Source organism: Hyperoodon ampullatus (assembly GCF_949752795.1).
Source record: "Hyperoodon ampullatus genome assembly, chromosome: 3".
NCBI lineage: Eukaryota > Metazoa > Chordata > Mammalia > Artiodactyla > Ziphiidae > Hyperoodon > Hyperoodon ampullatus.
The window spans coordinates 4301746-4322703 of record NC_136916.1 but is presented as its reverse complement, the minus strand read 5'-3'; the positions used below and the strand labels follow the sequence as shown (position 1 = coordinate 4322703).

The 20958-nt window shown below is 39.6% G+C and overlaps 1 protein-coding gene across 9 annotated transcripts in view; it reads left to right on the top strand.

The window, feature by feature from the left end:
- CACNB2 (calcium voltage-gated channel auxiliary subunit beta 2) overlaps window positions 1-20958 on the top strand; it is a gene marked incomplete at both ends in the record, with an annotated part of 349474 nt that overhangs the window by 195197 nt on the left and 133319 nt on the right. For 7 of the 9 annotated variants that reach the window (XM_079699458.1, XM_079699456.1, XM_079699462.1 and 4 more), the window contains one exon: window positions 12798-12917. In XM_079699458.1, coding sequence (XP_079555584.1) covers window positions 12798-12917 — 120 coding nt within the window. Of the gene's footprint in view, window positions 1-11919; window positions 11989-12797; window positions 12918-20958 lie in introns of those variants that run through there. The other 2 variants (XM_079699463.1, XM_079699459.1) reach the window with 1 other exon arrangement.

Below are 20958 nucleotides of genomic sequence, written 5' to 3'. Positions count from 1 at the left end.
CCCAATCTTGTCTTCTTCCCAGATGTATATGTCACCGACCGAGGTTCTTGGCCTCCTTAATCAATAGAAATTGATAAGAGGCCAGACAAGAAATTCAGGCAAGGCTTTACTGGGGCTCCTGCTGCAGCAGTGGGAGCGAGAACAAGTAACAGGTTCCCTGGATCACTCTGTCCTGGGGGGAGGGGGGTGGCGAGTGGGTTCCTTTTAAAGGGTGAGGGTAGGGCCAGGTCCAGGGGTTGAGCTGGAGGGGCAGCTTAGGTGATTTGCCCACCCCTTTGGTGGTGGTGTGTGCAGGGGGCGTGCACAGTACCATGCTTTTGCACACCCTGCTTTTGCTCCCGGATCTTCAGAAATGGCAGTTGGCTTTTTGGTCTTTTCGTATCTTGTCGTCCATAATTTGCCCCAGCTGCACATGCGCTCAGTTATTTTTAGCCCCTTATAGTTTCTTTGTATTTTGTGGCTCAAGGAGGAGTCTGTCCAGGTGCAAGCATGCAGCCAAGGGTCCCAGGTCCCAGCTCGTCTCATACACACGGGCGCCGAGGGTACAGAGGTGAAAATCAAAAAAAAATCCCTGCCCTCCTCAGGGACATTACATTCTAATGTATGTGTGTGTTGGAGAGGGAAGATAATAATATTTAACTGTCCATAATATTGAATGACTGTCATTTAAATGAAGTGGAAGACAGAGTCGGTTTAGCTTTGGTTTGGAGGGCCCAAGTTTGCTGTCTGCTTTCACAGTAGAAGCCTCTGGCATGTAGCATAAGCATGCTGTAGCATCTATGAAACAGTGTCACCAGGCCAAAGGTCAAGGGTCAGAGGCATGGCCAGCAGTCACCAGGTCTTTTCTAACCTTTACCTAACTGTCTTCTTACCAAACTGTCAAGCCATGTGTTGCCCTGCCTGATAGAAGTTTTATCATCGTTGAAGTTCATTATCCTTTTAAACTTAAAGCAGAGCATGTATTTCCACGTGTCTTAGTCCATTTGGGCTGCTATCACAAAATACCACAGACTGAGTGGCTTATAAACAGCAGAAATTGCTCACAGTTCTCAGGGCTGGAAGTCTAAGATTAAGGCGCTGGCAGAGAGTCTAGTTCCTGGTTCATAGATGGCCATCTTTTCATTGTGTCGTCACTTGTTAGAGGGGCAAGGGAGCTCTCTGGGGTCTCTTTTACAAGGGCACTAATCACACTCATAAGGGCTCCACCCTCATGATTTTTTACCTCCCCAAAGCCCCAACTCCTAATACCATCACCTTGGGGATCCAGTTTCAACATATGAATCTGGGGGGGGACACAAGCATTCAGCGAATGGCACCATGTATTGAATATTTGCAATTTAAAAAAATGCTTTCTTGGGAGTTCCCTGGTGGCCTAGTGATTAGGGGTTCCAGGCTTGCACTGCTGTGGCCTGGGTTCAGTCCCTGGCTGGGGAACTGAGGTCTGCAAGCCACGCAGCGTGGCCAAAAAAAAAGCTTTCTTATTTGTGAGACAGGCAATATTACATGAATTGCTTTTTACCAACTGTATCTGTCCAGTGTTTTGGGAAACATTCTGAATAGAGTCTGGATTTTCTAACAATAATATATTAATATAACCAACAGCACATCTCCAGCTAACCAATCTGAAATTTGCAGCATATTTCTAAATATAGATTTGTAATGAACCAAATTGTCTCTAGTTCTTAAATCACCTCCTGAAGGTAGGTTAGCTGCTTAAAGGATGCATTAACTATTTTAGGTCAGTAGGGTACTTCGTGGTGCTTTATCACCAAGTGCTGCACACCACCGGCCCTTTTCCTGTCAACTCCCTGATCGTGTAGCCTATTTTTAATATTAAATCTCTCTGAACCAAAGTCATATCTTTCTCGAAGGTTAGACTTTTAGAGCAGTATATTAATAATGTATTACCAAATTACTGAGTCATTTGGCCTGCTTAAGTATCTAACCTAGTACCAAAAATCATTTAACCAGTCATATGAGAAAAGCCCAGTGTTTCAGTGGAGACTTCAAATAATCATTTTAATACATTGTCTACAGAGAAATGTAATACTTTAAAATGTTAACATTTCATGCCAAAGTATTTTTCTTTTAATTCTTGTTTCTTTCCTGATACAATTCCTGCATCAACATTTACTCTATTTCTTTTTTTTTTTTTTTTTTGACTTGAATCAAGAGTTTTTCAGAAGATCCCAAGTTTCCTTCCCTTCCCCACAGGCAAAAAACTATCAAGGTTAAATCAACAAATTAGGGAAAATATGAATCTGCAAACACTTTTTGCAACACCAAAAATATTTTCAGAGTGTTTTGTTAGACATTTCAATTGCAACAAGCATGAGCTTTTTACTTCTAATCACAAAAATGGTAACATTACAGAAAAAAATTAAAATTAGTCCCCTGAATTCAAAAAAAAAAAAATGAATCTAGTCCTCTATCTCCTGTTATTTTTGCGTACTCCCAGTATTTTTACATACATGAATGTATGTATTTATAGAAATGATTCAGGGTTTTTTTAAATTTCTTTCTTTTTTTTTTTTTTACTGAATACAATCATGATAAACATTTGCCTATAATGCCCTTTAGTCTCTGTAACTATTATTAAAGTTGTATAATAATCTAAGTTTATGAACCATAATTTAAGAATTTTCTAAAGACAGGCCCCAGAAGTGAACATTAGTTTAGATACATATTAGTCTAGATACATATCTAGATACAAACAAAAAGAACTTGGTTTTCCCAAAGGGTTGTACTAAAGTAAAACTGTGAACAAGATGTGAAAGCATTGGTTGTAATGTGTCCTCATAACATTGTGAATTGGCACTTTGAAGAGAGTACTCATTTAATGAGGAAATGGTATTGTGTCTAATTTAGTGAGACTGAAACTTTTTTTTCACATGCTTGTGGGTAACTGATTTTTTTTGTGAATCTTGTATCCATAACCTTTGTCTGCTTATGTCTGTTGTTCTCTTACTGTGTTTTGTATCAATGAGAAAAACTTATGTATATGCAAAGAAAATTTCAGAGGGTAAAATCTTTAAGGACTGAAGCCATATCCTTTTTCACAGCTCTGGGGTTCCCTGGAGGATACATGTGTTGACTATCCTTTAATGTCTGTGGATTGATGGTTCATTGCCACCTGGGAGAATTCTCTCTGGAAGGCAGGATCCAAGGTTCATTGTTTGATTGTTCTGCCACTCAAGAAAAAGCTCGCAGCTTAGACATGTCATCTTTTGATGTGATCTTTATTTAGTAGTAGAGAGCCTGTTAAGATGTTCCAGAGTTGTGTATTTGTCCAGTTAATAGTTGCTTTCCTTTTAAATATATGATCCAAAATTGCTTGAAGAAATATCTTCCTCCTGTGCTGGGTTGATTTTTTAAACATTCCATCTTACTAGAAGTTATATGTATAGTCACGTTTTTTTCTGCTGTGAATTTAAACTCTATTCTCATAGGACCAGCAGGAGCAGTGTATGAGAAGTAAGTCTGTAAACAGTCTCTTTGAATATGTCATATTTACAATGTATTTTCAACCATCTGTAAGGAAATTCTCAAGAATATTCTTTCTGGTAGCTTTGATTTACTGTACTCATTTTGCAGAGGGGGAATTAGCCTGGGGAGTATTTGCATGACTTGCCTATGGCTACACAATGAGTCATTAGCAGTGTTAGGATTGGAAATTTAAGTCCCTGGAATGGAGAAGTGCAATTAAGGGGAAAAGAAGACACTTCATAGAAAATAAGCTTTAATTACATTTTTAAAATGTCAAAATCTCTCTTACATTTCTTGGAAGGATGCTATATAAATTTTAAGTGTAATGACTTTTCTTTTTAGTAGCTTGCTTGTTATGGAACATGTTTATTTAATCATCAGACAGTTGACATTTACACTACATTAATGAACTTGGTATTTATTGAGGTTTATGATAAAATGCCAAGTATATCTTCAGGCTGACATTTTTGTTTTATTCTCCTACTCATCATAGCAAATATTGATTGACATTAACTATGGGTAAGATTGCTGTTGGTGTTTTTTATTTTGTTTTGTTTTATTTTTTGTTTGTTTGGGTTTTTTAATAAGGAAGAGACGTGAGAATATTTAGGAATGTTTTAAGAATGTTCAGAAATGTTCAGGAATGCTAAGGAGGACCCCATAGCAGAAGAGCTTCAGGATCTAGGATGTGAGGAAGAAAAGGCTCTCTCTCTCTGGTAACCCTATTCATTCATTCAACACATGTTTATAGAGCATGTATTCTGTGCCAGGCACTATTCTAGGCACTTAGGATAAATGAGTAAATGAAACAAACAAACAAAAATCTCTGCCCTCATGGATGTTATATTCTAGTGGAGGGAGATAGACCCTAAACAATAAACATAATAAGTAAATTATATTGTATACTAGGAGGTAAAGGCACTATTTTTAAAAAGTTGAACATGGTAAGTGAGATGAGTGATGCTGGAGGGAAGTGGGGATTGCAGTTTTAAATTGGATGGTAGAGGAAGTCTTCATTGAAAAGGTGCCAACTGAGCAAAGACTTGAAGGAAGTGATCATCGTGTGGAAATCTAGGGAGAGAGCTTTCCTTGGTGCCTGTGAGGAGCATCAGTGAGGTCGGAGCAGAAAGAAGGAGGTTGTGTGTGAGAGGGGAGGGTGGAGGAGAGGGGTGGAAGAGGAGACCCCAGCCAAGTAGACTCTGCAGGAGCAGCCAGTGGGTAAGAGAAAGACCGAGAGAGAGTGCTTTGAGAAAGCAACTTTGAGTGAGTGAATAAAGGTGGAGAGTGATATTAAACAACCAGGCTAAATGCTACCAATAGGTTAAGATGAACACTGAGAATCGACCCTGGGATTTGATTCATTGCTGATGACCTTGAGCAGTTTTGGGGACAGCGGTGGGAGAGAGTAGGCTTAAGAGAGATCCGTAGAGAAGAACTGAAGTGAGTATGGGCAACTTCTTTTAGACTTTTTTTTTTTTTTTTTTTCTGCAAAGGAGAGCAAAGAAATGGGGTGAAAGCTGGCAGAGAAAATGAAGTCCAGGGGAGGTTTTCTTAGGCAGAGGGAAATAATAGTATCATGTCATCTGCATATAATGACTGTTTTACCTCTTCCCTTCCAATTTGGATAACTTTTATTTCTTTTTCTTGTCTGATAGCTGTGGCCAGGACTTCTAATACTATGTTGAATAGAAGTGGTGAAAGTGGGCATCCTTGTCTTATTCCAGATTTTAACTGGAAGGCTCTCAGGTTTTCATCATTGAGCATTATATTGGCTGTGGTTTTGTCATAAATAGCTTTTATTATTTCCCTATTATTATTATTTTTCCTGTTATTTCCCTGTTATTAATATTTCCTATTATTTCCCTAATATTATTTTATATTTATTTATCTATTATTTATTTATTTATATTGATTTATCTATTATTATTTTATATCTATTTAGCTATTATGTTATTAGATATGTTTCCTCTAAACTCACTTTGGTAAGAGTTTTTATCATGGATGGATGTTGAATTTTGTCAAATGCTTTTTCTGCTTCTGTTGAGATCATCATGTGTTTTTTTTTCTTTTGTAGATGTGGTATATCACATTGATTGATTAGGCAGAAGGAAATAATAACGTGTGTGTATGCTGAGTGGAATGATTCAGTAGAAAGACTAAAGGTAGTGATGCCCACTCAGGGTTTCTTACTATATCCATACCCATCATGGATTCCTATACCTGGAATTTCCTGTGTGTGCTTCATTCACTCCTTCTTTTTCAGCAATATTTTGAGAAAGTCCAGCTCTCCCAGGCCACTAATTTTCTTCTTCTTTCCTGTTCATTTTTATTCTCATGAATGAAAAATAAATTTTTTAAGAAATTATATTAGCATGAAAAAACACTTGTAATCTATCACCATCAGTAAATATATATTATAGGCTAAAAAACTCCCCCAACGTACACAAACACTGTTGTAATTGTGAAGGGAAATTATTTATCCTATGCTTGAAATCTAAAACTCAAAATAATGTTAAATTTCCCATCTAATATTAGCTTTTTCATAGTGGTTCTTTTTAACAGTGTCACATTTTACAAATATTGGACTCTTCTACAAAACGGAAACATCCATCATACCCTCAATTCGAGGAATAATTTGGTAATAACGGTGTTTTAATATATTACTCTTAAAAATATGTAAGTTAGTCACATCTCTGAGACTTGGACCTATCATTTCTACTCTGTAGTAACTTTAGTTTCAGTGCTGAAAACTAGCAACTGTTCCTGTTGAACTGAAAGATTAGTCAGAAGACCCTTGAATTCCAGCCAGCTTCAGGCCCGAGTAGCTGCCAAAGAGGCTGCTGAAGGCCAGCTTGCCAAAGTTATGTTCATTTTCAGGGAAAAGGGGAAAACTTAAATACCTGCTTTCTTGACTTCCATTGTTTTCCTATTCTACTTATCTACGTTCCATTGCAGAATGCTTTACAACTGAGATACTCTGAAATGAGGAAAATTTCAGGGTATCAGGCAACTTTTCACAAAACTGTGTTACATTGATGAATGAGAAATTATCTGTTTCATTGCACCTTCATTGTGCCTTTGAGGAAGATAAAATTTGAGAATCTGTGAAGATGTATATGTGTGGGGGGTAAGTGAGGGGATGGGGAAGGGACGGGGACAGGCAGAAAGGAAGGGAGGGGGAAGGCGCCAAGCTCAGCAGAGATAGAGATGAGAACACATTACGACCTTTAGAAAAGTTTATACATGTGCCTGGCAGACAGAAAAAGATGTTTTCTATAGCACAGGGAACTATATTCAATATCTTGTAATAACTTATACTGGAAAAGAATCTGAAAATGACTCTCTCTCTCTCTCTCTCTCTCTCTATATATATATATATATAATATATATATATATATATATATATTGTGTGTGTGTGTGTGTGTGTGTGTGTGTATAAATAAACTGAATCACTTTGCCGGACACCTGAAACTAACACAACATTGTAAATCAACTATACTTCAATTTAAAAAAAAGAAAGAATGTTTTTGATTAATAGAAACATCAGTTGCATGTAGGGATTTGTTCTGGCTTTTAATTTTCTGAACTGATGCATGCATGGAACTTAAATTCAGATTGCTGAAGGTTAATTCCTACCCCCATCGATTTTTAGCTTCGTAACCTCACTCAGTTAACTTAACTTCTCTATGTCAGTTTCTTCATCAGTGAAAAATGGAGAAAATTAATTATTAAATTATGTAACACTGGTGGATCAGCACAGTGCCTAGTACAGTGTAAGCATTCATTAAAAATAAGCAATTATTGTCACTCGTCTACATAGTCTAGCCTTAATAAATTGATTGCTCAAATTAATGTAATATAGAACAATCTCAAAAATATACCGATGTTAGACTTTAAGAGATAGCCCTGGATTTAGAAGGAAGAAATTCAGAGAACTGTGTTTAAACCTCAGAAGACATGATTTTCCCAATAATGTGGAATTTACTGACAACTTAAATACCACTTCTAATTAAGAAAATCAAACATGTATAAGGAGTTTTTCTGTGAGGTGATGCCACATAAGTGAAAAGGATTCCCAGAATACGTATTCCACGTGTGTCACCTGCAGAGAGAAAAAGAAGGGAAAGGAGAGAAGGCTTAAATAAATGCACCTGCAAGATAGCACGTTAGCCTCACTGATCTCTGTCCAATTCCTCAAACTGCGAAGCATTCCTTGTCCTCGGGGCCTTAGCATATTCCATTCCCTTTTCCTGTATTGCTTTTCTCAGGACATCCAAAGACTAACTTGTTTTTTCTTTATCTTTTGGGATATTTCAGCTTAAATATCATCTCAGATGATCATCTTGTCTTCCCAACTAAAGTAGCATCTTCCCATCATCATTCTCTCATCTCAGCCTGTCCACTGTTTTCTCACTGTAATTATTTTTCTGATAATTATTATTTTTTTTTTTTGCGGTACGCGGGCCTCTCACTGTTGTGGCCTCTCCCGTTGCGGAGCACAGGCTCCAGACGCGCAGGCTCAGCGGCCATGGCTCACGGACCCAGCCGCTCCGCGGCATGTGGGATCTTCCCGGACCGGGGCACGAACCCGTGTCCCCTGCATCGGCAGGCGGACTCTCAACCACTGCGCCACCAGGGGAGCCCTGATAATTATTTTAATTGGTCTTCTTCACTAGAATATCAAGCTCCATGATGGAAACAAAGTCATAGTCCCAGCATTTAACTTACAGTTATAGCACTTATGGTTCCAAAATAGTAAGTACTGAATAGATGCATGTGGTGTGTGTTTTTGTTCGGTTTGGTTTGGTTTAGTTTCGGGGCAAAATTTAATCTCTTCACCAGTACTTATGAAACTTACACGAAGTTTACAAATTTTCCTATGCTCTTGAGAAAATTGAAGCTAATATTTTAGCTTTTACTTAATCATAACAGGGATGAACTTGCATAGATTTATCACCATCACCTGTGTTGATATTTTCAAGTTTCGCCAAATGGCAGGCCAGTCACATCTGAGGTTTTCGTGATTGAATGGATTTGAATAGTAATTTTGTGACATTGGCAAACCAGAGTACACGATATTAATGAAAATGGGCTTCATCTGAATAGCCTGTGTCATTTTTGAACTTAGCTTAGCATAGTCCTGTACACGAGGAGTCTTATGCATGAGTCCTATACATTTGAAGTCTTGAGTATTTTAGATGGGACACAGCTTTGTCTAAAATTGAGGTAGCCTTGGGATACTATGAGAAATTGATTTTGCCCAAGAGCATTGCTTTAGGCTTCATATGAAGAGTTCCTACAGAAATGGATGACCCACTTGGGATCCAAGATGCTGGTCCTCAATAGGCTGATGACTCTTATCCTTTTGGCTTTAAAAGAGGAAGTACAAGAACACTCAAGAAAAACAATCCTGGAAATAGACATGATTGAAACAGTAGAGTACAGCATGAAAAAAGCAAACATTATAAATACAAAAAAAGTGTTAAAGGAAAAGCGTGATGCTTTGTGTGTAAATATTTGGCATAAAATGGAAAACACCAGAAACTGAATAATAGATAGAAGCATGAATTAATCCAATTAACTAAAGTCTCCTATAAGCAAAGAACACAATTTGGAGTGAGACTCCTGAGGATAAAAATAAATGATCCCAGGTGAGCTATTGGTAGACATTAGCTGCAGGTTGCATTTTAGAACTATATGATGAGGAATGAGAATATTAAGATGTGGAAAAGGAAATCTGTGATGTACCTGCCAGGACAAATACTACAAAAGTTCAGCTAATCATATTGCAGGAACCCGAGAGATCAGGGGTACATCTTGTGACAACCTTTTCTGGATTTACGGAAATGACTGCCAGCTCTTCCTGATTGAAGACTACTTGAGGCAGAATGACCCAGAAAGTCCATATGGTACCAAAGGCAAAAGCTTAATTAGATACACCACTTCTAACTGCATAAATCCACACTCCCGGAAGGAAGGAGATTAATTGTAAGGCACACGTTTGGAGAGTGACTTTCAAAAATGCAAGAACTCTGGAAGCTAAACAGCGCTACCATTTAATAGTGACTCTCTTTGGATGGGAGAATTTAAAGTAAATGTTATCTGTGTGTCTCTTGTCCTATAATGGATACATGTAACTTCTATAATGAAAAGTATTTGGAAAGTGTGTACTTCACATATCCAAGGAATGAAAGTCACGTGGACATCAGTTCATATTGTAGTCAAAGGTTAATATATTGTTGCAAGTATTCAAAAGATCATTGCTGTTATACAGCAGAAACTAACACACCATTGTAAAGCAATTATACTCCAATAAAGATGTTAAAAAATATATAAGAAAAAAGGATCATTGCCAAAACTCAGTGGAGAGGGCCTTTTAAACTGCTTAATTATTTCAACCTGGAAACAGGTCTCAAAATGACCGTGTAATTAAAAGCTACATCTGATTACGAGCAAAGGATTTTTTAAATCTTATTTTGTTCAAAAGGGAATGAGATCACACACAATTGTGTGTGTGTGTGTGTGTGTGTGTGTGTATGTATGTGTATGTTACTCTCTTCCTCTCATTATGGGCTTCTTAATGACAGAAACTTTGTATCTTCACTGAGGCGTGACTTGACCCTGTGGCAGGGTGACTGGGTTTAAAATGCCAGCACTTGTGACTATGGGGCCTGATGTCTTTTACGGGATATAATCATGCTTCATGGTAATTTTCTACTGTGCTATCCCTGCTATAGGAAACCGTCTGGGAAAATTAGGAATACCCTAGCCTGTGTGTTGGTGTAGAAAAACCCCTGTCTCCCTTGTAAATTGTACTAGAATGAAAAACTTGCAATGCATTTCCTCTTCCTCATGCATTTTACATTCAATTGATAACAAGGTAAGTAATCTATTTATTAATTTATGCAATGATACCACAGTGAGGGTGCATTTGATCTGCAACGTTTATTCTAAAGCCTCTATTCTACTGTATTTTCTGGTATTTAAGTCATGAAGATTGGTCTTAGCCTAGAAATGAAAGGAATGGGGGTGGGGAGGGTTAGGAAGGGAGGGAGGGAGGGAATGTAAGGAAGATTTCCATAAGAATCCGTTCTTTCATTCGCATGAGACTTTACAAAACAATCCCCACCAGACTTTACAAAACAATCCCCTCCAGGACACTCAAACAGAAATGTAGTTCGGAATGCAGTGATAGTATTTTATGTTTACTTTAAGAAACCTGGAAGTGTGTGTTTCTTCATAAACTTTCGAAAATGTAATTCCATTAGTAGTGGAAATGAATAAGTAACTTTCTTTCCCAAGCCCCAGTCACTTTATTTGTAAGAAGAGTTTGGACCAGATTGTTCTATGAATCTTAACTCCACCTAATAAATCAACCAAGCTTTGAAATTTCTTCGTAATTACGTGATAACAGTTCACACTCTTACTTATTCCAGTGACTTTATTGGGAAGGGTAGTTTCTCAGTTGCAGAAGCAGTTCGAAGTCATTTTGAGCTCCGTTAAAAGCATTGCTTAGCGCTGTGATTACTTTCAAGACCTAATTCAATGGGCAAATCTCTCGCATTTTGTTTAGGAAATCAAGAGCGGCTTGATACTAGGATGGATGAGCATGATTTGATTTTGGTTGCCCATCAATGTATATCATATTTATTATCTACGAATTGTCCAGTGGCATAGGATATACTTTCTGCAGCACATTAATGGAAAGAGATCCTTAAATGAAAAAAAAAAGAGGGAGAGATTACACTTTATTTTTGAGAGAATGTTTGATCTGAAATAGAAACATGCCAAATATTCCAGGTGCCTGTTACTATAGAAGCAAAAAGCCCTTTCCAGATGTTTACACTTTGGATGCAAAATGGCAATTTGACAGAGACTAACCATGTGATGTGAGCGTCTGCGTAAAAAGGCTACACACGGAGCATGCCCAGTGCGGTGAGCGCGTCCTCCGCCCTCCCCCTCCAGATCTCTGAAGATAAGGCTTGACCTTTGCACTTGCAAATGTCACTGCATACGTTTTGCACTAGGTTGGTTTGTGTGTGTGTGAGTGTGTGTGTGTGTGTTTTAAAGGCTCTCTTACAACTAATGTCTTTTAACGATCCAAGAGTCGGGAAGAGAATAGGGTAATAAGATGCATGAAGTTTAGGACGAGTTGATGCCGTTGGATGCACTTGAAGTGTTATCTTTAAAGCAATCGAAATCACTCGAGTGTTTGTTTCCCCTCCCCACTGGCTGGAATGGGAAAATAAGAAGCTCCTTGGACTGGAGTCCTCCGGGGTAGGAAGTGAAAGCCCCGGAGGCAGAAAGGGACGGAGAGGAGGGGTTTGCCCAGAGCATGGACGGGAACAGAAAAGGGGTTCTGCGGGGCTCAGCGCGCACTGAGGATCGGTGCCCGGGGCTGCAGCTGCGGACGAGAAGGGCGCTGTCTGGCTGATGAAGGCCACCTGGATCAGGCTTCTGAAACGCGCCAAGGGAGGAAGGCTGAAGAATTCGGACATCTCTGTAAGCTCCAGGGCTCTCGTTGAGGGGAGACGTTATTTTGTCGTTGTTTCTGCTGCTTGTCTGGGGCGCCCGTGATGAGTAATATGCTGATTGCTGGAGAGGGAACGGGAGAGAGTCCTCTAATCCTCTGAGCTCCTTTTCCTATGCTGTGATTTATTGCCCTAGGAGCTCTCCCAGACAGGTGTTTTCCATAGACAGCTTTGATGAAATATCTCTTTAAAGGGATTGAAAAAAACATGTGTGGCTTAAAGATTGAGGGAAGCTGGCGGCTATCGCATTACAGGTTTGTCAGAGGAGGTATCAGGTGAATACAGAGGTAGGTACAAAAGGATGCTTAAGATGCAAGTGGGTGACATCTATGGTAGTGACATTTCAGAGAGTTCAAGTTGATAACTCGTTCGACTTCCCTGTATGTTTTATTAGCCTGTCTTCTTTCTAATTGGAAATTCTTGCTGTAGCTGTAGACTGTTCTTGAAGCTCTCCTTGAAACCCGTCTGTGCCCTACGCTGCACTGCAGCACAGAGCTGGTTTGATGATACAGAGAACTTGTTCTGGCTTCCAGAAAGGCTGCTAACTGGCCCGTAAGGTTTGGGAAGGAATGGTAACTTGAAAGGCACCAGCTCTCCTAGTGCGTGGTCTGCAGACCAGAGCGCGATGTGTGGAGCTGGTTTGCCACCAGTTGGATTATTTTCTCCTCTTTTCAGGAGTGGATAGCACAGTCTAGGAAGCTGACTGCCGTGTCAGTGAGACGTGGCCATTGCAAACCTCACAGATGCAATCTCTTTTAAAAGGTCGATTTCCCTCTCCAGGGTTCGGCAGACTCCTACACCAGCCGTCCGTCCGATTCAGATGTTTCTCTGGAGGAAGATCGGGAGACGGTGCGCAGAGAAGCACGACGACAGGCCCAGGCCCAGCTGGAGAAAGCAAAGGTAAAACCCCCTCCGTTCTCCGCCAGGCTCTTTGCGTGTCGTGCTGGGTCCGTGATGGGCCACCTGTGGCAGTTCCTCCTGAAGTGCACGTGTGGTCTCTCTGGCGGAAAAGAGGTACAAGAAATGGAATGTACTTTCTTCCCTTGGCAGAGGAAGGCAGTGTGATATATGAGTGGTCTTGCCTTTTATGTTGTTTTATAATCCAGGCAACTTGTTTCCATGGGTGGATGGTTTACTTAGACACACAAAAAGGATCCCTGAATATACAAAGAGGAAAAACTGCTTCTAATATCAAAAGGATTTTACTTCAGTTTTTTCAGGAAACCAGTTTTCTACTCAGAAAAACACACATTCTTCAAGCTAATGTTTATTCTCTTAGACAACAATTTTTCTCCCAAATTTTACTCCCTAGGTGTTTTATGATGGCATTTTTCTTATATTTAAAAAATGGATTGCATTATGCTTTTCAAAAATAAAGCAAGAAAGGATTTTATTAATTAAAATTGTTCCCTTGGAGCACTTTCTTCTCCATCCCACAATAATAAAGTGCATATATATGGAACGGGGGGACTGGAAAAGACATATGAAACATAGAAGTACAGAATTTAGCTGAGACTGTTTCATTTCACTAATGGTCATGATTTGGATTCTTTTTCCCATGCATTCGTTCAAATAGCAGCTATTTCTAAAGCATCGACTGTTGTTCATGTTCAAAGGGCCTCGGTGTGTGTGTGATAACTCGGTAACTTTTAAGTGAACATATTTCAACACAGTTTTCATTGGTTTTCCTTTGAAAAAATGACTGCTTCGAAAAAAGTGCTGTGTTGATCTTGCTAAAAAAAAAGGAAAATCGAGGGTAACTAACATTAGAATACTTCTGCTGGCTGCTTCATCTCTGAGATGAGTAAAATCTCTGTGTGTTGCTATGGGAATCGTGGCTTAGAGATGCTCGTTTGAATGCATGGACGGCCATTATGTAATATGCATGTGACCTGTAGCCCAGCTGCCATAGTAGTTTGCAGAGGAGCTGCCAGGAGACCTTGACTTTAAAAAAAAAAAAAAAAGCAGGACTTGCGGACATCAAAACAATGTGCTCACCTCCGCGAGCAGGGAAGTCATCTCCAGGTGTGACACAGTCTTGACTCTGAGAGGATTCATGAAGGGTAGAGGCAGGAAACTGATAAAGCAAGGTGTGGCCCAGTTGCCACCAACTAATCTGCTCTACCCAAGTGAACCATTTAAAACATGCTGTGACAATATGGATGAAAGTGGAGGGCATATGCTAAGTGAAATAAGCCGATCACAGAAGGACACTTTATGATTCCACTAATACGAGGTATCTTAAGTAGTCAAACTCCTAGAAGGAGAGAGCAGGATGGTGGCTGCCTGGGGCTAGAGGAGGAGATTGGGAGCTGCTACTCCATGGAGAGAAAGATGAGTAAGTCCTAGAGATCTCCTGTACAACATTGTGCCTGCAGTTCACAATCTACATTTAGAAATTGTTAAGAGGGTAAATGTCTTGTTAAATGTTCTTACTACAATAGAAAAATTATGAGGTTGAAATTAAATAATGAATGTATGACTAGTGGAGTTAATTGCCCCAAATTTGCGGTGTTGCTAATATAAGTTGCAATTTAGAATCTGAATTCTTCACTCTATATTTTGCACCTGGGTGGAAAGAAAAGTCAAGAAAAATAAGAGTCTGTATTCCAGAAATAAGAGTGTTCTATTTGCACTCGTTTATTCATGTGATTTTTTCACATACCAAAATTAAACAGTTTCACAGCCTCATATCGCATCATCATACAACCCAATGTCTTGTAGGTTTGCTTTTCACAAACCACAAAGTCTTTAGTTATCCGATTGGTGCATTTTTGTCTCTCACTGCTATAAGTTCTGAGTTCAGTGACACAGCTGCATAGAACTTTTAAGTATTTTTCAACCCAGTGTGGATCATAATATTGTTCCTAAATCAAACCAGATTCGTGTTATTTATCATACAGACTAAAAAGCTTATAGTTACAAATGAAGTAGAAGATGAAAGAAAATGAAGAGAATTTAAAACAAAGGCAAAATAATTGAAGGGCTATATCGTATGTTTAATGAAAATAGTTTACCTACATCCATTTTTCTTCTTTAAAATTAGGCCCATATCTTAAACCTCTGATGTAGTCAAATGAGTTACACTAGGGTCAGTGAGAATTGGAATACGTTCTGAAAGGAGATACAAAGAGTAGGATTTAAGTTTACTTTTAGTTAAAATCATGGTTTGGTAGGCCTGATTTCTTAATTCTGATATCTTTGAAGAAGGTATGCAAAAGAAGGATTGTAGATGGGTCATTCATTAGGCTATTTTTAATCTACTCTCCTCCACCAGCATATCATTGTGCCTTTGTGGGACGTATTTCAAAATGAAACCTTAAAGTTCAAAAATATATGAAATCGGGCTTCCCTGGTGGCGCAGTGGTTGAGAGTCCGCCTGCCGATGCAGGGGACACGGGTTCATGCCCCGGTCTGGGAAGATCCCACATGGCGCGGAGCGGCTGGGCCCGTGAGCCATGGCCGCTGAGCCTGCGCGTCCGGAGCCTGTGCTCTGCAATGGGAGAGGCCACAACAGTGAGAGGCCCGCGTACCACACCAAAAAAAAAAAAAAAAAAAAATTCAGATTCCTCGTGGGACCTGCCAGGGAGCCAGCTCTAAGCTGGAGCCCAGGAATTTGCATTGGGCTTCCCTGGTGGCACAGTGGTTGAGAATCTGCCTGCCAATGCAGGGGACACAGGTTCGAGCCCTGGTCTGGGAGGATCCCACATGCCGCGGAGCAACTAGGCCCGTGAGCCACAACTACTGAGCCTGTGCATCTGGAGCCTGTGCTTTGCAACAAGAGAGGCCGCGATAGTGAGAGGCCTGCGCACTGCGATGAAGAGTGGTCCCCGCTTGCCACAACTAGAGAAAGCCCTCGCACAGAAACGAAGACCCAACACAGCCAAAAATAAAAATTAAAAAAAAAAAAAAATATGAAATCATTCTTTACTTTTAAGAGAGTTTCAAACACTTTTTCCATTCATTTTGGAAGACTCAAACGTTTTCTACATTTGTTTTATAACTATGATAGTACCCCTCAAACAGGAAGCCTTTCTAAGTGGGTGCTTTAACTTACCAACCTTGCAGATCACGTGCCCTAAGTGTGTGCAAATGCCTGGAATAAACCTCAACAGTGCTTTCAGATCCTGGCACTCTGTAAATATGAAATGTATTATCCATTAATTGCCAAGAATATGCCCATGAAATAAGGTGATTGGCAAGGAGTGAAACTAAAGAAAATACCTTTTGAAATTAGGTGACCTACGTAAGGTTATATAACCAGGCCGTCTGTGATTCCCATAAAACCCAATAGTTTTCACTACTGCTTTAGTATGGCTTCTCTTAAACTAGTAAGCTCTACAGTGAACACATTAAATATTTATTTTGAGGCAAGTAACTGATATGACCTTGTTTTTCAACTTGGTGTTTTCTGATCCCAGACGCACATTTTGATCTTGTTCAGGTTTGCCGTACTTTACAAAGCCTGCCCTATTTAAGCTAGTGCTCTTAAACAAACACAAATAATATAGGAATTTAGTTTATTCCCACATTGATCTTTTTATTAGAACAGGTTTATTGAGATATAGTTCACTCATTTAAAGTGTACAATTTGGGACTTCCCTGATGGTCAAGTGGGTAAGACTCTGTGCTCCCAATCCAGGGGGCCCAGGTGCTATCCCTGGTTGGGGAAATAGATCCCACATGCATACCGCAACTAAGAAGCCCACGTGCCACAACTAAAAAAAAAAAAAAGATCACGTGTGCAGCAATTAAGACCTGGAGCAGACAAAATTAAATAAATAAATATTTAAATATTTTTTAAAAAATAAAGTGTACAATTCAGTGGGTTTTAGAATATTTAGCATGGTGCAACCATCGCTATAATCAACTTTAGAACATTTTCATTGTCCCCTAAAGAAGTCCCATGTTCTAAATCAGTGGTCATGTCCCATTCTCCCCACCCACCCCAACCCTAGGCAACCATTATTCAACCTTTCTGTCTCTATAGATTTGTCTGTTCTGGTTATTGCATGTAAATGAAATCATGCAATAGGAGATCTGTTGTGATTGGCTGCTTTCACTTATGTAACGTTTTCAATGTTCATTCCTGTTATAGCATGTATCAGTACTCCATTCCTTTTCCTTGTCGAGTAATATTCCATTGTATGTATATATCCCATTTTATTTATCCATTTATCAGTTGGTGGACATTTGGGTTGTTTCCATTTTTAAGCTATTGTGGATAATGCTCATACAAACATTCATGTACAAATTTTTGCATGGATGTTGCTGGGTCCTAAGATCACTTTTTTTTAATTGAAAGAATTATTTTTTCTTTTCCTTTTCACTCCCCAAAAATGATCCTTCCTGCCCTACGTGCAGAGACTCTGAGTTGGGAAATCTGGATGTGGAAGGCATTGGAGCAGAGATCAAATAGGTTTGGTGTGGTATTCTTAGAAGAATGGATTAATGTTAAATTTTAAGTCAATTGCTCTCTTATTAGTAAATGTCTACTATATTGAAGAAAGTGTATTAGTCACAGTTGGTGAGTAGGGAAGGCATTGCAAGACCAGAGCCACAAGAAAAAAACAGGCAGATATTTTGCTGTAGAAAACTTCTAGTATTTGTTTAGGGAGAAAAGTCGTGGCCTTAAATCACACTAATCAGAAGCAGACGAGAAGTGTTTTGGGGGAGTAAAGAAGTCTGTGAGTCTCCAGAGGAATAGACTGCCTGCTTCTGGCAGGAACAGAAAATCCTTCCTGGAGGTGGTGATGGCTTCGAACTATACCTTCCAGGATGGAGTTTAGCTTGTGAAGTAGAAAGTGGGGAGTGGAGAAGAGGGAAGGCCTGATAAGTAATGTGAGTAATGGCTAACATTAGGAAAGGCTCAGCAGCCAGAAAACATGGAACCTTCCAGAGGAAGCTTACTTTTCTGAGACCTTACCAACTTGAAGATGTCTTTATTCTAGCCTCACATTTAATTACTAGCTTGGCTGGGTATAGTATTGATGTATGAAAAGCGTTTTTCTTCAGAAGTTTAAAGGCATTGTTTTGTTTTCTTCTGGCATCCAGCACTGCTGCTGTGTTTGCCCATGTCATTCTGTCTCTGAGTTCGATTTCTATATCATTTTATCTAATATTTTGAGAACTGTTCTTCCCTTGGAATTTTGAAATTTCGCCTTGGTGCGAGGCTTATTATTTCTTGTGCCTGGCTCTTCGTGTGAATGTTCAGTGTGAAGGGCCAGTCACTTCACTTCTGGAAAGTGTGTTATTTGTTTATTTGTCTATTTATTTGTTTTTGATAATTTCCTCTCCCGTTCTTTCCTCTTTTATCTGGTTCTCTAGTTTTTCATGTGTCTGATTAGAGTTTTCTTCTCTACTCATGTTTCCCTACTATCCCTCTGTCTTTTTGTTCTACTAATCGAGTTCTTCTCCACTTTTAACCTACCTATTGAAATTTTTATTTTTGAAAATGTCTAATTCCCAAGAGCTTTCCTCTTGTCTCCCCTTTTATAGCTTCTTGTCCCTATTCCATGGCTATAATATTTTCTCTTATATCTCTTAAGATTATCTTTTAAAGATTTTTCTGTACTGTCAGTGTTTTTTAAACTTTTTGGTTGGATTTTATTCTTACATCTGGAGACTTTCTTCAAAAGTTTGATTTGGGGTTATCCATTCATAATTAAGAGCATGACATACAGCTGACTGGAAGCTTCTTGACTGCTGGTCTTTTATAGGGTAGTGGGGGGGTGGCTTTTCTTTTCATCTGATCGGTGTCCCCAAAGGAGTCCACAGTCTCTTGATACTTTAGTTTTCACTCTTTCTACTCTGTGAATTGCCACTGCCTATTGTTTTCTCTACCCTACGTTTTTGTCTACTCCCATCTCATTTTTTGTTCTTTGCATCTATGGGTTTAGACTTTAGGGAAAAAAAAAAAAACTTTCAGGAGGAAGCATTTGTTCAATTGACCATGTTTTTATTCCCCACATTTATCAATAAACATACTATAAAAGAGGAAATAAATGTTTCTCTTATTACCTTAGTCCGTAAATGCCTTAGACACTGGGAGAATCCTACCCAGTTGGAAATATTCCCCTACCTGGCCTTTTCAGAAGAAAGAAGAAACAGGAATGTGGCTATTCACCTTCAACCCAGACATGAATTTTTTATTTCAAGAAACATTAGACATGTTTTTAAAAATGAATCTTACTGGGAAAATCACATAGGAGGTAGGAGAGAAGTATGTGTATATGCCTGTATCACATATTCTCTTAAACCCACAAAGTAGACTATTGGATAAAATCCAAAGAACATGTGGCAGGTATTAAAACTAGATGGCTACACATACGGGGAAAAATAACACATTTAATTGGTAAGAAATAAAATCCAGCAGAGAGGTCTCATCACCAAAAACATGAAGTATGGGAGACATTCTTTGGAAAATATTTTAGGCTCAAATTATTTTCCCATTGTTGATTTTAATGTTGTCTCTTAATTTTTGCATTGAAACACTGTCAGCCCTCTTTTGCTCATAGCAACTACCTTCCAAATACAGCTAGAAAATTGGCAAAATATGTCTAATTTCCAACATCATGAGTTCATTTATTGTTGAAATACATATTAACTTAGGTTGCATTTTTTTCTACCTGTAAGAAAGCAAAAGTATGTGAAAGCCCTGTGCACCTGTTAGGCTTCTGCATAACTCATAAATATGACTGGGTAGGTACAGTCATATACGCTGGCGCTGTAATTCCACCCTTCTCCAGTGTTAATTGACAATAATAGTAATAACACAGTACTGACAACACTTACTGAGTGATTACTGTTCATGATAGCCAATTTGAAAGATAGAAGAGGAAAAAGCAAAGCTTTTTGAAATCATCTAGAGCAGTTATGATCATGCAGTACATACAGCATCAATTCCTGTACTGTCTTTTACATCAGAACAAACTGCTCTCTGTTAAGTGGCTTCGGTCACGATGCTCTTCCATGCGTCACTGGCCAGCTGGCAGGTGAGCTGGTGACTGGCTGATCTGGGATGACCTCTTGCCTGTGTCTGTAGGTTGGCAGCTGTCAGCTTGGGTGGCTCCTTCTCCTCTGGGTGGTCTCCCATCCCCCAGCAGGCTGGCTGGCTCTTTCTCACACTGGTCTCAGGGTTTTTCTTCTCTACTGAGTCAGTTTTTTTTTTTTTTTTTTTTTAATTTATTTATTTTGGGCTGTGTTGGGTCTTCGTTTCTGTGCGAGGGCTTTCTCTATTTGCAGTGAGCGGGGTCCACTCTTCCATCGCAGTGCGCGGGCCTCTCACTGTCGCGGCCTCTCTTGTTGCGGAGCACAGGCTCCAGACGCGCAGGCTCAGTAGCTGTGGCTCACGGGCCCAGTTGCTCCACGGCATGTGGGATCTTCCCAGACCAGGGCTTGAACCCGTGTCCCCTGCATTGGCAGGCAGACTCCCAACCACTGCGCCACCAGGGAAGCCCTCTACTGAGTCAGTTTTGTCGGGCAGGTCCTGGCTACATCGTAAGCCTATTTCTACTACCTCTCTGGTTGTTCCTTTTCAATATCTTCCACTGTTTCCCTCCACCAAAGTGTGGAAGTTCATCCAGCCAAATGCACCAACCTTGACCTTCTGGCTTTTATCATTGGAGGCATGCCTTTGGTTTTCAAACTGGTGGATCTTGGGAGCTGCTACAGAGGCAGAGGGCTGCCCAGCAGCTTGAGTTCTGGTGCATTCTTCCTAGATTCAGCCAAAGCAGCTCTCTCCTTTTTTTTTTTTTTTTTTTCTTGTTTGACATATTGGGACTTCTGTGTAAGCTCTCCTTTTGAATAGAGAGCTTCACATCCATAAGGAGTTTTCAACCACTGCCGTCTTTCCTTATACCATCTAGTCCTTCTCACTGCTTCATTCTCACTTTAAGTCTGCACCTCTGCCCTTGGCCTCTCTCCCTAGTGTTAGTATCTC